Here is a 15,984-nt window from a genome sequence, read left to right as displayed (position 1 = left end):
CACTACTGCCCTGCTATCAGAGAGACAAAAATATGTTTACACCAACTATTTTCAATAAAGAGCAAATTAGTAAAACTACCACCTGTTTGTGAATAATTAAGGCAAACAAACAAAAGGTTCTCAGTTTATCAAATAACTTGTTTATAGCAGCAATTCCCTTTAATGTTGGTGTGATGCCTCAGTGTTGTTACACAGCATCCTTCTGCTCAAAAGGAAAATTCTTCATTGTGGGGATTTCCCTCTTTTTTGATGTGAATCAGGATTAACGTGACTTAACTTTTCCTTTATTGGTCTATTCATCTAGACGTCTGTGTTTTTCATCACCGTATTAGCAGAGCATGTCCAAAGAGTTATGGTTCTATACTTACACCACCTCCTTTTTAAAGAAGACTTGTCATCTCTGTTTTATAGGAAGGGAAATAAGGTGCAGAGATAATATTTGCCCTTTGTTAACATCACCCCAGAAATCTCTGGCAAATCTGGGAAAGAGAATTTTACCCAAATCCCTCCTGAATTGCCATCGTCACAAAACCATCTTTTCTATTGATCATTCTATTCCTTTTTCACTTTATGCTTTGGAGATGAAAGGAAGGAAAAATTGGGAGGATCTTAGTTTTTGGACTTTTTCCCTGTGCAAGGACTTCTCACCATGGTTGGAGAGATGTTTGTGCACCACGAGGGCTATAGATCTGACCCAGCTATGAGTTGTCTCGTTATTTTTTTTCCTATTCCACAAGTGTTTCACCAAAAATGAGTAAAACATTCAGTGTGATGTTAAACTCCTTACTTCAGCAGCAAGTTCCACAAGTCAGTTATCCATTGCATGCAAAGTTATTTCAAATTTTTAATTGATTTTTTTTTTTCCTCATGAGAGTGTGTAGGAATTTTTGCTTCACTGCACTGATCTGTATTCCAGCCTGTCCATATCTCAGATTCCTAGGTTGTGGCTTCTGCTGAAAGTCCTGGGGCCAGATATTTACCTCTGCATTGAAAGGGTAAATCTGCTCGAAAAGGCAGTCTTTGGGATCTCTTTTACTTTTTCTTTAGATGGGGATTTTTCCAAAATACCTTGAATCATTAAGAAATTTCTTAATGATTGAAAATGTCTTGATAGAATCTGTTTATGGTGTTTCAGCTTCTCTGAAACCAGTCGTTGAAAGCTTTCAAAATGTCATCGGGGCAAAGGAGAGAGTTTCCTCCTAGCTCCTTGCATCAGGGTGGGAAGAAACAGGGGGCTTCTTCACGGTGCCCAACCCCACATCGTAGATGAAAAGCAGGGCTCAGGACAAATGGCTCAGATCGCTCAGCAATTAGGGGAGCCCCGTATGCTTTGAATCCCTGCTCTGTTCAGGCAGTTGTCTCTGGGGAGATGAAGGCAGTATGATCCCAGCGTATCTCCTTCTGCAGCAGCAGCGATGAACACTTGAGGGAAGCAATGTCCTTCTGGAGAATGCATCTCCAGCATTACAGGGGAAAGGGCCAGCCCTGCCATCCGTGTGGGTGCACGGGTGCATCTGCACGGGTGCGTGTCCTTGTGCGCCTGCTTGAGCGTCTGTGAACGTGGCTGTGCTGCTGAACCGACTCTTGGTTATTGGTTGAGCTGGAGCTAAAATAGGTCAATGTGAAAACAACAGGGAATCCGTCCCCAGGAAAATTCTGTCTTCTCCCAGATGAATAGTTTGCAAGACCCCTTTTTTGTAAAAATATCCTGTTCCCCAGCTTGAGCCATTTTTATCATTTTGAACAGTCCTCATGCACTGGCTCAGTCTCTGCGGCAGACTTTGTCCTGCTTCTGACTGATCGGCATAGGCATAAATCAGGAAAGCATTTTACACCACTGGTAATAGCAGCCCAAGCTCAAAATCATTTTTCTTTCTCCAAATCTCCTCTTTGTTGCCTAACCTTAAAATTTTAATCTATCTTTCTACCTAACACGACCAGTCGGACTCATGACCATTCGGAGTAGCCGGGTACCGTGCAGTTTAGCGGATGGAGGGACAGATGGATTTTGAGCATGGACTTCACAATGCTCTCAGTTCAGAAGGACTTTATACATATCAGACATGAACCAAAATCAATAAGGATACATTTCATGCATGGCTTTATACCATGACCTGCCTTAGACCCCAATTTGAATGTCACACACAACAGAGTGAGTTTGGGCCCAGACTCTGAATTTATGATGAAAAATAAATTTCCCTCTCTTCTCTGAACAAAACTGGCTTGCACTCTGCAGCTTCTGTCCTCCTGCTCTCTCTCCCTCATCAGTTCCCTTTTCCCTTTCACACATCAGCTGCAAACATCTCATTTGGCTGGGATGTTGAAGGCAGGCTCATCTCTAGCAGTTCCAGACTGTTAATTCAATCAGCTCTTACATCAGCACTAACATAAGTAAGTGAAAAAGGCTCTTGAATTTCATCACCTTGTTAAAAACTCGGATAGATTTCTGGAAGGATTATTTGATTTGCTTCACTGGGTTTTATAAAGGTTTGTACACAGCATTTAAACTATTATTATTTACTTTTAACAAGCTATTTATGTCCTACTCTCAACTGCATAATCAATACAGCTCTCCCATCTGTTCAGAGATCCTGACATAAGCAAATTTCATTTCTCTGCTGACTGAGTAAAAAGGAAGGAATAATTTAAACACAGTGAGTGAATGAGAGAAAAAGAGCCCAAAAGAGACTGATATGAACTAAATCTCCCTGTCCAAAGACAGCCAGACATTCAGGAATTGTGGATCCAAGTCCTGAACTTGCTGAGGACATCGCTGAGAGCATTGAAGGAAGATGCTATGCCTGGGAGTAGATTAAAGTGACTTCTGTCTCTGACAAGAGGAATATTTTGATAGCCATTAAAGCTGCTTGAATGACTATTATTAAAAATTAATTTATTGAGACTTCTGGAGGTTTTTTGACTTTGTCCTGGAGCAGACCAAGGGGCCTCACCTGGGCATTTCCATCCCCTCCGCTGCATGGCTGGTGCAGGTTAACTTCTGAAACCGTTTTGGCTAGATGAAATCACCCCTCTGTATGGTGAAAGGTGAGAGGAGGATGAACGTCTGCATGTGCAGAGGGATGCAGAAGCGCAGATGGTCGATACAAAGGGAAGAGGTCCCAGTCCACTGTTGCCTTGCCATTGTCAAGGCCTCAGGAGATACCTGAAATGATGGGGGCCAAAGGATTCTGGTTTAATTTACAGTGCCCTAAGTCTGGAACAACAGCACTGAAGTTTTTGGATGAGGTCACTTCAGGATGGGCTGATTTCTCCTTACTCAGAGATTGCAGGCCTAGGAAGTGACGGATTGGGGTGTTATCTTCAGCCTGTTGGCATTATCACCAGAAACTTAGCCAAAGATAGCACAGAGATCACAGCAGCTGGGTTTACTTCGCAGCATTTTTGGTGGTTGCTATCTAGCTAATAAATAATTAGCACTCTAGGGGGAGGCTTAGTCAGTCTACATGGACTGTAAAGTCCATACAACCACTCTGCTGCCTCTGCAGCTTACAGTTTAATTAGTGCAGGTTGTGATCTTCTTGTTCTGATCTCACCTGGAAGGGGATTCATCTCTCCTAGCTCGAAGTGACTTGGCTTTAGGCACGCGCCTACATGGGAGACAGCTCTCCTGGTCCTGTGATAGTCAATGGAGACCTCGTCAAAACAGCTGGTGAAGTTTAGGGTAAAAATTATGCGGGTATCTACTTAAAGATGAATTGACTTGTGTTATAAGTTTCTCTGACAGTAATAATTAGTCCCTACAGAGGGAGCTGAGGTTGTACTTGTTCAGGTACAAACATCTATACTATATACTCTTGTACATATATAAATCACAGATCTGATTTCTATGGCACTTCTTTTCATGTTACCTCGACTGCAAGTGTGTCACAGACACAGACAGTCTTGCCTAACTTTTGGTGTTTGAAAGGCTTCTAGGACCTGTTAGTCTTACAGGCATCTGGAGAGTTTTTCATTCAACTTGTTTGTTGATCCCCCATTTGGGATGGGATAAACCTCCCTCTACGTGTGCCTCCACTGACCACGTGGGGAACCTACCTGACTTGCTAGACTAGACCCTAACATCCCGATAGCTAAAGTCAGATGAGAGAAATATGGCTTGTGCTATCATGGAAAATGGATTCTAAGGACCTAACATTAAACTCAGGTCCGCAGACCCTTAAGAAAAGGGATCATCACCGTATTAAGCAAGGTTTTCATTGCCTGCGGAGCCACACTCAAATAAAAACACTTTCCAGACTGCTCTTCCACCATTCTGTTTTAGTGTCTGGCCAAGGTCATTCTGTAGCAGTAGTCTCAACTAAAGAAGCACTAGGTTAATCCAAAACCTCTAATCAAAGGAATAGGCAGATGTTTGGGTCCGATTCCCTGGTATAAATTGGGCATCATACTAGGGACACTAAGAGTTATAGCCATGGTAAGACATGGTAGAAAGCTGCCTCCATGTGAATGCTTAGCGATTTCTTCCAAGACTGAAGAGCTTGATACTAGCTTCACCACAAGCCTTCTGTGTCAGGGTCAGTGTTTTACTGAGCACTGACAGCAAGGAAGAAATGTGTATTTCAGAGAGCTACACCATAGGGATCAGAGTTTGTTATTTCTCCATACCAAGAACAAATGCATCTTTCCTCTTGCAGTGGTCCTCTGCAGCCCCAGCCTGTACCTTGAACTTTTCTAGTCACCTTCTCAGCTATGTCTGGACTCAAAATTTTGGCAGACTTTGCGTGCAGGAGATCTTATTCTCCCGTATGCTCCTGTGCTGACAGAGGCAGTTCCCAAGAGGTCCACTGAAGACCGTCCATTTGGAAAATGAGAGCTGCTTCAAAGTGGTTGCTGCTGCTAAAAATAGTGGCTTGAGCTGATACAGCTCTCTCCCTTTAGTGGTTAGTCCACATAAGTGCGTGAAAGTGTTGCTGCTTTTCAACCAAGGCATTTAATTGAAATCTTAAGGCAATGGCTTATATTAGCAGGTTCAAGCCCTCCTTTTGGCACAAAGATGGCTGTTTTTCAGCCAAGTCTTTTGTGGAAACTTTCTATTTATTCCTTTATTTTTTGTCCACCCAAAGAAAGAGAAGCAAATGTATGATTTGATGTGGAGACAGCCCAGCACAAAGAAACAGCTAATGTTCCTCTTCCCATCTGAATTCCAGTGTCACCAGATCTCCTGAAGAACTAAAATTCATTATTAAGTTTTAACATCATCCTTTTCAAGAAAGGTCACTTTGTGTCACTGCTGACTCCTACCTCACGATCTCAAAAATGCCACTGTGGTCTGGGATTTATTATCCTTATGATAACAGCGTTCTCTGTTTTCCCCATTTTGTCAGTTTTTTTACCCTTTTCATTATGCCTAGTATAACCAAAATGGAGTTCATTTGCTGCGTGGATTATTGTTTCTTTTGAATGAGGGTTGCTATTTTGTCCCCTTTTCTCCACTACTTTGGCCCCATGACATTTTGGGGGGGAAGGAGGGAGGCAATGAGAGGTTATATCTTGAAGAATTTCACCCTGGTGGAAAATACCAATGATTTAAAATAAATATACTCTCTGAGATATCACATTTCCCTGCCGAGCTCATGTACAGCAGAGATAAAATGGCTTTTTTAGAACTGATTTTTCTGTCCCCACCAGCTGAATGGAATATCAAAGTACACAATTTAAAGTAACTGTTAGAAAAAAGGTTATACACAATGCTATCAACAGAAAGGAGCTGAAAATTAAATGGAAATGATTACCGGAGAACTCATTTCCTTTGCTACTGGGAGGCTAACAACAATAATAAAAAAGAATTTAGAAGTGAAAGCTGAGATTCTCCCTTTGATGTCTGAATATTTTCTGTTTATGTTCCTTTAAAATAAAGGGCCACATCATAAATTAAATGTAATGCTTAATTTTTATTTTCTCTCCACTCAAACAGCATGTTTTCCTCTAGGCGATTATTAAAATAATGGTTCACCTCTCCAGCTGCTGTATACTGGCAGGTTTTTTTTTAGGCAGCAGAGCAGCCCAGGTTGAGTGATAGCTGGGTCCCAGACAGATAGATCCCAGTTGCCTCTTGGAACAGAGATTAAGGGGGTTTTTATTTAACATGTGAAAATGTAGAATGAGAAAGAGCCTGTGCCCTCAAGCATTCCTCTAGGTTCTTCTTAACTGAGCATCTTCTGTGATACTCAAATTATTTAACCAAGCTTTCAACCCGCTTGAGCTTTAGAGGCAACATCATTGCTTGAGAAATCTCAGGCGAAGTGATTGACCGTACGCCAGGGTGCTACATATCAGTTACACTAGGGTCCTGGATGGCTTCAAAGACCAGCGCACCACTCACTACCCACAGTCACCCTTGGGTGGAGTTGCAGGTTGAGCTGCACTGAAGCTGGAGAGCCCAAGCACACCCACCGTGTTAACATGGACCCAGGCTCTGTTCAGGCAAGGCACAATGTGGGCAGAGTCCTGCTAGATCCCAACCTACCAGTGGCTGTCCCAGGACCTTACCAAGTACTCCTAAAAGGGCTTCAGCTTCTTTACGGGAATGGACTGTGGGAAATTTCTGTGGCTTAGTAGCTGGGGCTTTCTAAGCTAAGCTGCAGACAGGCTACTACTGGGCTATATCCAGCCATACAGACAGACATGCAGGAGCTGTTTGTTTTGATGTGATTAAGCCCTATAATGTGACCCTGCTCTTCAACTGGAGTGCAGAGTAGAAGAAAGCAAATGTCACTCCTATCTTCAGGAAGGGCAAGAAGGAGGCTAAGGGGTCTACAGGCTGGTTAGCCTCACCTCTACCCCTGAGAAGCTAATGGAGAAAATCCTCTGGAAGCAATTTCCAACTTAAGGACAAGAAGGTGATTAGGAGGGCCACGAAAATGATCAGGGGGATGGAACACCTCTCCTGTGAAGAAAGGCTGAGGGAGTTGGGGCTGTTCAGCCTAGGGAAGAGAAGGCTTCGGGGAGACCTTGCAGCCTATCAGTACTTAAAGGGGGCTTATAAAAAAGATGGCGGCAAACATTTTAGCAGGGCCTGTTGTGACAGGATGAGGGGGAATGGCTTTAAACTAAAGGGGGGTAGATTTAGACTAGAGATAAGGAAGACATTTTTTACGCTGAGGGTGGTGAAACACTGGCCCAGGTTGCCCAGAGAGGTGGTGACATTCCAGGTCAGGTTGGACGGGGCTCTGAGCAACCTGATTTAGTTGAAGATGTCCCTGCCCATGGCAGGGGGGTTGGACTAGATGACCTTTAGAGGTCCCTTCCAACCCAAACTATTCTATGATTCTATGAGTAGTTAGTATGGATGAAGGAGTAATCACATCTGACCAACCTGCATAAAAGCCTTCAACAATGAAATAATAAGATTGGTGAAAGAGGGGAGAGCAGTTGATGCTGTTTATCTTGAGTTTAGCAAGGCTTTCAACACAGTCTTACAGACAAACTGATGAAGTCTAGACTACCTAGGTGGATGGTGAGGTGGACCAGCTCCTAGTTCTAGTCACCAAACCAGGGTGTCACAACAGAGACCTGGGTACCATGACACTCCCAGCATATTCATTCAGCACCAGTCTTGGGAGAACCAACCCTCATTCACAGACAGCTGAGGCATTTTTATATTCTCCGCATTTACTCAATGGCACTACTATATCTGCCTGAGAGTAAGGCCCCACTGAACCCCAAAGTGATGCACAAGATGATGCACAAGTACACACAGGGTAGGACTTGCCTACTTTTCTAGAAAGTGAAGGGAGAGAAAGTTCAGTGGACTCTCGTTAGTTGAGCTTGAATCCCATTCCAAGAGCCTCTGCTCTGAACAACTTAGAGCAACAGAGTGTGAACTATGTCCATACAGAGGAAGAAAAGTCAAAGCCTAGCAAGATGGCTTGCACCAGGTCACAGGAGATATATATAGCAGAACTTGGAAATAAATCTAGGTCTACAAAGACTCAGTAGCACCTTAACCACAGGATTATCTTTCCCCTATGTCTCTCTGCAAAGTTGTGTTGAATATTGTTAGTTCAGTTTTGCTCCAACTTAACCCTACTGAACGATCAGCTAGGCCTTGTTGACCTTTTGAGGAAATCTCAAAAAGCGTTAAGGGTTTGCAATGCACTTCTGCACGATTTTAATGGAGGTAGGCAAAGATTTCTGGCAGAGCTTAACTTTGAATTTTTGACTCACCACATCCTCAGATTCAAAATGAAACTGAGTGTCCTTGTGGAGATTGACAGCAAAGACAGTTCTCAAAAGCCCATAAACACTGAGCTTTGTGCCTCTCTGGTTGTCACTGCTTTAGTGTGGGAGAAGGGAAGATGCTTGTCCATGGGAATAGGAATGCAGTGTCCTCTGGTCCCCCTTAATAAGGATGTACCAGGAGGATCTAGAATTTCCTTCATGAAATTTCTTTAGCAACTACAGAGAACATGTGGATGACTAATTTTTGACGTCTCTTCTTGCAAGGCTCTTCATTGACAGGGTTAAAACATGATGACCAGCCTCTAGGTCAGGCTGTTTCAGTAGCTCAGTGCCAGAAAATGTCCCACAAGCAGCTACTGCACGCATGTAGACCCAGTCTGCCTCCCACGGGGCTCACACTGCTGCCAGCCGCTGCAGATTTCCTCTGGCTGGGAGGCTGGTGAGCACCATGGCAAAGCCATATTTGTTCTGGTGCTTTTCAGGACATGAGTCAAGGAGATGGTATTTTTGCAACCCGGTGGCAAAAGCAAAAAAAAAAAAAACCCACCCCAAAACAATTATATATGTTGAGCTGTGACATGCTGTCCCCGCCACAAGGAGTGACTCGGCTGGTTGAGTGCAGGTGCCTGCTGTAGGGTGAACTCAATCACCGGGCTTGATTCAGCTGCTTACGCAGCGGTGTCCACTGCTATTGGGGGTGCTCTGGGGCAATAGGGCTGTGGGATATGCCACAGGTCGTAGGAGAGACCCGTGTTCAGCGGAAGTCCTCTGGGATACCCCAGGGTGTCTCAGTGATGCTAGATGACTAAAGGTGAGCAGTTAAACTGCATTCCTATGCCACAGACAGCTGAATTCAATTATTTGAATTGGGACCTGAATCCAGATTCAGGACAGAAGTGCTTGGATTTCTGGGGGAGGTGCCAGGGTAGGAGTGGCTGCTCTGTGTTACCCGGGCGGCCAGATTAGAGCCATTCATCTGTTCTTGTCTCAGGCTGTCCCATCCTCTGAAATCTCTGAAAATCCTGTGCTTCAGCTACAAAAGCAGCTCTGGGATGGTACTGGTGGCTTTGAAGAAAACCAGCAGAGTTGTAATTGAAACCATTGAATGAAGGGAAGTGTTGCATAAGATTATACCAACCTGTATCCCTCCTTTCTTCCCTACTTTCCTTTTCTATGCTTGTTTCATCTTCGACAACTCAATGATGTTTTTCCTTTGTTTCACTTTCTTTTTATTTTTCAATTATTTCACATCCTTGTGTATATCAACATTAAGGTAATATAGAGGATAAAGGACTCCATTGCGCCTGTTACCGAACAGTAGAATGGACCCCATCATGTCAAGTACAGTCACTGAGCTGTACCAGGACCACTGGCTTGCAACCAGTCCCAGTTACAGAAGAGCCAGAAATACATTAATTCCTGTATTTTACCAGCTCTGCATGCGCTGTCTTGGCTGCTGTGATACAGCAAAGATAAAACTTCTTTGTAAGCAGGGAAGGTAGAAAAGCTTCCTGTGGTCTGCACTGAGACCTCCGCTGGCTTCACAGCGCCGCAAGGCATGCTTTGGGCCATGTATTGATTATGATCTTAGCTGCTGTAGGTGATATGCTAGCTGAGATGGCATCTCTTGGAGTGAGAGAGCAGTTTAGGTCCCAGCTGTGATCTCTCGCTTGGGTTTTAAGCGTCTAAGGTACAAATACAATAGTAAAGGGAGGGACATACCTGCTTGCAGTACCCACTATTTGGAGCTGTACTGGCAGACAGGGACTTTTTGTGATACCTCTCCACTGCAAGATGTGCCTGGTAACCACTGGGCAAAGTTGCCTTTCCTTTCTGCATGGGCAGCAAAGGGCATGGTGGGGTGCAGGATGCAGCTTGGTGTTCCCTGTGGGAGAGGCAACCATACCCCCGGGCTACATGCTGAGGAGCTGTCAGACCAACCAGCCTCCTCTGGAAAGCAACCCGGAGGTCTTTGCAGGAGGGCTGAAATCGGGGCTGTCGCTCACTGGTGACTCCCACTCGTCCTGACCTGTTTATCAGCCTGAGGTTTGGTTTGGTGAATGCCAACAAGTAGGAATTTGTGCATCTGTCGAGTGAAGCAGCAAGACTGGGGAAGGAGCAGTTGGGTGGTGAGGACTTCCAAAACTTGAGCTGAAGCAGGTGGTGCTGGAGGTCAGACCCTGATGTTTGCAGGTGCCATGCACCTACAGCAGTGCTGTGATCCCATGGGGCTCCAGAACAGGATTGGGCCTTCAGCGAATGAATAACCAAACCTGGCAAGCCCCATATACTATGCTATAAAATGAACATTTTATGGAGGAGGGGAAAGAAAAAAAAAAACAAAGAAAGAAGGCAAGACAAGATGGGTATGGAGGTGCCAGGTTTACTCAAGGTAAAGGAGCATCTCTGTCAGTACCTGGGCTCCTGCTCATTTCCGTGCGAGTGTTTGGCTTTCAGCCCTCACCAGCTCCTATCTCTCAATCGCTGCCACCACAGGAAAACGCTTGCTGCTTACCACGTCACTCTTCGCACACCACAGGCACAGCTGGGAGGGTTTTCAGGCTGCGGCACTGGTAAGACACACAGCACGCACGTTCGTGGTGGCTCGTACCCACCTCTCCCCATCTCCCTCCCCCCATCCTCAATGGGTTCATTTGGTTTTTAAGCTGAAGACACCGTGCAGAGAGAAGCAGGCACTTCTTCTTGTGGTTTGCATCAAAAGCCCTATAGTAAGCCTAACACCGTGTCTGCTCCAGCTGTTACTCAAACACGCTCCTTTACAAGTCACTCTTATGTTTGGCTGCTTTAACTATACGGGACCACAGCTGGAGTGCAGAGAGCCCTGCCTTTGGTCAGAGAGGTGTTAAACCCTGTTGCTCTTCAGTTACTTAACCGCAAGAGGTGATTCAGCACCCTCCTTCCTTAGTCTATGCTTGGGGTGTCCCTGCATCGGTGTCAAGCACAAATCACTGTGCCATTGCAAAGAAAACATCCCTAACAGTCATTTAGAGTGGGCTACCGCCAATCTTCAAATGCTTAGAAATGCAGTCTCTGGTCTGGATCAGGCCATCCAGACTCCACCCATAGCATGTGGACAGAGTCAGGCCCTCCCAGGACTTGGCTGATCCAGCCTCATTCAGGTGACAAAGGAAGATGACCTGAATCGCCCTCTAATAGTAATGACCTCTGCACATCTGGCTCTGCAACCCCTTTGAGATACCAGACCCCATTTGTAGCCGTGTCACCTTCTGGTAGTGAAAAGGAACATTTTATTCTCTTCTTGGATACCTTTGCACAGCGCCAAAAATCCTGTTTTAGATGCTGATCTGTGGAGTAGTTACAGTTGTTCAAATGCTTGCTGATCCTGTGTATTTATGGGTTGAAATTCCCCCTGGGGAACATCCCCCAGAAAGTACAGAGCCATTTTAATGGCTTTTCTAAGCACCTCTGTTCTTTGTCCCTATTTAATCACTTCAATGCCCATTTTCCAATTGTACACAACATTTTATTAAACTGTACAAACAGCACTGGCATTTAAAAAATTCATGTTAACTGTTCTAATTAAACGTGATGACCAGCTGCACAAACCGTGAGCACAGATGCCCCCTGCGTTTCATACAGCACAAACAAGGATTTCATGAGAGTCACTGGACTGAAACCCTTTTCAGGGCTCTCTGCTTTTCTTGTTGATGTTAGGCGCTTCTGGTCTTGGTCCTGCAGGGTTCAGTGCCTGCAGTCACTGTCAGCAGTATCCCAGCACTGCCTGCAAGGCTGCATTCTTTCTATCGGGAGGTCCAAGTTGACAGCCTGGTCCAGCAGAGCCAGAAAGGCACCTCTGAAGGGAATCTGATTTTGGGGTGACGCACCTTCTAGAGCTTCTCTTTCTCCACGGACTGGAGGGGTTCATGCAACAAAGCTCCAAATGTATACACTTCAATTAGAGCCTAACACCAGCTGGGGTGACTGCTTAAGTCTAAGCTATTACAGAATCCTCTATTTGGGCTTTGACTTAGTTTTGACCTGGTATTTAACTGGTGTCTCAGTGACAAGCAGTAACTGGGCGGTTCTGCACTCTCCAACCTCAGAAAACAGTGTGTCTTTATTTAAAGGATCCCATGATGAAAGGATCACAGAAAAGATTTTTTTTTTTTAACCCATCCACAGACTGCAAAGGGACAGAACACACAGCAAAATGTCACGAGATTAAGGAGAGGACCACCCTCACCCGATGTGCTGTCCTGCCCTGTGACCGTTGGGTGCAACTTGTTGACCTATGCCTGCAGTGCATGCCAAAGAGCTGGGACACCATTTAGAGCAACAGAAAGTATATCAGCCTTTGCAAGGACTGATTACTACCTTTCAAGTAAAATATGCCAATGCTGTGACTAGAAGGCCAGTTTTATGACGCTTAAACAATGGTTTGAGGAAACCTCTTCCACCTTTCTCACGCAGTTTTAGCATAAAACTCCAGAAAGCCCAGTCCAGATTTTGCTCTGAGCCTGGCGTGTGTGAGGACAGTTAAAGCTTTAGAACAGGGGTTCTCGAGGCTTTCTGCTGGACTGCGACTTCCTACCCTTCCTGCTCAAGTACTAAGTGTAAACCACTGGTATTCTGGACTGATCTTGACACTTGCCATGGCAACGATCCTTCTTCGGGGTTGAGTCCTTAGCTCCAGGGCCTCTGATTGAGATGTACGAATGCTGGAATGGGCACCTGCAAAGTCTCTTTGTCCCAGTGGAGCAAAACTGAATCCTAATACCTGTGAACATGACTTTTAAAGTGTGTAGGGAGTAAAATTGCTTCTTCAAAACTCCTGTGCACACATGCACAGTTCTGCACATGTACAAGTGGAGGTTACCAAAGCACCCAGCCTGAAGTCTTCCCAGATGCCCTCAGGCCTTGAGCAAATCACTTATCCTTCAGAAGGAGGTGGGCCAAGGTGAGGATTGCAGAAATGGGCACTGACATCACCAGAACCTCAAATATACTTGTTTTTTCTTATAGAGAAACCCATTGGCTGCGTGTACAAGTAGTGGGGAACAGGTTTTGTCACTTCCTCATTTTCAGGTGCTCTCAACTTCAAGAACATTGGGAAAAGAGAGAAGAGAGACCAAAAGGTACCACAAAGAAACTTCATCATTAGTGAAGAGTGGCTGGCATCTGCTATGGACTGGAATAAGCTGGAAGCCTCCAGGCATGGTACAAACTTTCACTGAGGTGTTTTTCTGGTGAGTTCTTGATAAAAATAACCATGCACAGTCTTCAGTTGACAAAGTGTTACTCAAACCATTACAGAGAACCCCTTCAGTAAGGCAGACCTCAGGAAAATATTTTCTCCATTTTAGGGTTCACGAAAGAAAAGTTGCTGAACATATTTTGGTCCATGCTGTTAATCAGTGCTCTGTCGGCACAGGACAGTCTAGGTTTTTCATTTAGAAATTCCTTGTCGAAGTTGCTACAGTCACTCGGAGATTTCTTCAAGAAAAGGAAAAAAAAACTGATGTCAAACCACTAATATTCAGATCTTCATTACAATGGTACTGGCTCTATCAGGCTGCTTCCTATGGGCTCAGCTCAGCTAGCTGGGAGCAAGCTCAGCTCAGCCCGGGAACCCGCAATGCATTTTCTCTTGGCCTTTTGCACAATGATTAGTTACTCCAGCCCAAACGATGCACAGTAACATGTCAAACTGCAGTGAACTTCTGTCTGAGCTCTTAATATCCAGCAACCAGTGCTAATCACTTGCTTATTACCATCCTATTGAAGTAGAAATGGGAATAAGTATTATACAGGAGGCACTGAGCCTGTGATCCATTAATTCTGGCGGGCAGGGATGTTACAGCTTTGTAACACAGCAGGCTGGACCCATCAATTAAATAACACTTGTGAAGGACTGTAAAATGAAAGTATGATGCACTTGTCAAATTAAATTATATTGTTGTTATTAATAGGACTTTAAGAGTTTATTAGGACTGTTATTAATAGCCAGGACTATCCTGACTTAGCCAACCACCTGGTTACCTGAACTGCTTTTCCTTCTTTACCTTCTGCAGTGCAGTGAAAGATAATCCCTACAGAATGGGTTGCACTATCTGGTTAAGGGAAGGTGTTTTAAGTGGTATCCAGACCCCTGCTATGGTAATTGAGAAAGCGATGAGTAATTTATGTTTTCTCAGGTGTGGGCATGCCAGACCTGGGCTTATAGCCATCAGAAAGTAGTAGTCATGATGATCAGGTCAGGCAGCCCAGCCAACAGACGTAGGCTGTGACAGATCCAAATTGTAGATGGTTTCAGCTGCTTGTATCTGATGTACACAACACACCAGACATTAAATTGTGAACAATTTAATCTGCATTTAGACATTTAAATAAGAGTCAACACTTTCCATTCTGACTGGCCAAGGCCAAGGTCCTCTATCTACTTTTAGACAGAGAGGCTGCATGTGCAGAGCAACTCCAGAAGATATCCCTGAAAGTTTGAGGGCATTTTGAAAGCCTGAACTTGGTGCCTTCAACTATTAGTTCCAGTGTGAAGCAGACATGTATCCACCTTTAAAATGCTCACTCCGTGAATCTAAATAGGGTTTGAGGTCTCTGACATTAAAGACCCATGTCTGAAGATTTTGGACAATGCCCCTAAATAAATGGGTTTATAACATTACTGGGGGTCCTGGCTTCAGTTTATTGCTAGCATGTGCTGGAGGGCTTAAATATTTGGGGAATGAATCATTCAGGAAAGAAAGACATGAGATGGGTGGAATTGAAAGAAGATGCATTCTTACCACTCTTGGTTTGAAAGGAGGCTCCATCCTTCTTTCTTCTAAAGCCTCCCAGTTTATTTCCCGGAAAAAGGCATGCTGGCGGATGTTCCCTCTTGCTCCCAGTCTCCTCTCAGGTTCTCTCACAAAAAGCTAGAATGTTGAAGAAAGAGAAATACCTCAGTCTTTTATCAATAACAGCGTATTCATTAGGACAGTCCTACCAGGACAGGGCCTCAGACTTCAGACTCAAGCATGGTTGGTGAGAGTGTGAAGACTCTTCTAACCTACTAAATTTCTGATTGGGGAACCAGTTCGGATTCTTAGCCTAACATGCCAAAACTGAGAGACCTTGGCCATATTTTTCCTTTGCAGGTGAGAGAGGACAAATTTGCTACAGCGGCAACAACATGTGTGTCTGATCATGCAAATATGCTACTACACAGGTGAAATATCTGGATCGCACTTGCAAGCTTTTGTCTGGACAATTTCTTGCTATCAGGAAAATTTTTAGGGCTGAAATATAAGCATAATATGTGAAAATACTAGTCTGGCCTATGTGGGGTTGCATTCATCTCCTATACCTTGGGACACTTGGAGTGTCACTATTTGACCCTTTATAATTAACAGAGAAAAACAGTCATCTTAGGTGCAAATCATCTGACCTTCTTCACACACTTAAAGATGAGATAAAAGACACCCTGGAAGTGCTTGCTTCTCTCCACCGACTAGCTCAGATGCTGACAACCATCTACTTTGTCAAAAGACTCCCAATTCAGATAGCTTGTGTTTGCTGCACACTGCAGGCTACAAGTCCTGGGGATGACTAATTCTGCTGAAGGTAGGAAAAAGCTCGAACTGGGGGCCTATCTTTTCACCATCAGCTACATGCAGGTCTAAGCCCACTCTTCAGTTTAGTGTAAACACAGCCTGTTTTGCCACAGATGTTTTTATGGTGGTGCAGGAGCCATTTGGCTCTGGAAGCAGCTGAAGTGTTTCTGGGAGAGAGTTTCAGGAGTGCTAA

The 15,984-nt window shown here is 44.5% G+C and overlaps 1 protein-coding gene across 2 annotated transcripts in view; it reads right to left on the bottom strand.

The window, feature by feature from the left end:
- Window positions 1-11,396: 11,396 nt before the first annotated feature.
- Window positions 11,397-15,984, bottom strand: part of PRKCQ (protein kinase C theta) — a 48,464-nt gene continuing 43,876 nt past the window's right edge. For both annotated transcript variants that reach the window (XM_009290415.2, XM_009290414.2), the window contains 2 exons: window positions 14,985-15,113; window positions 11,397-13,677 (listed from right to left, as the gene is read on the bottom strand). In XM_009290415.2, the coding sequence (XP_009288690.1) occupies window positions 13,522-13,677; window positions 14,985-15,113 (285 nt within the window). In that variant the 3' untranslated portion in view covers window positions 11,397-13,521. The remainder of the gene's footprint in view (window positions 13,678-14,984; window positions 15,114-15,984) is intronic.

Source organism: Aptenodytes forsteri, unplaced genomic scaffold (assembly GCF_000699145.1).
Source record: "Aptenodytes forsteri isolate BGI_AS27 unplaced genomic scaffold, ASM69914v1 Scaffold173, whole genome shotgun sequence".
Taxonomy (NCBI): domain Eukaryota; kingdom Metazoa; phylum Chordata; class Aves; order Sphenisciformes; family Spheniscidae; genus Aptenodytes; species Aptenodytes forsteri.
Note: the sequence above shows the minus strand (reverse complement) of the source record. Positions and strands in the feature narration are given on the sequence as shown.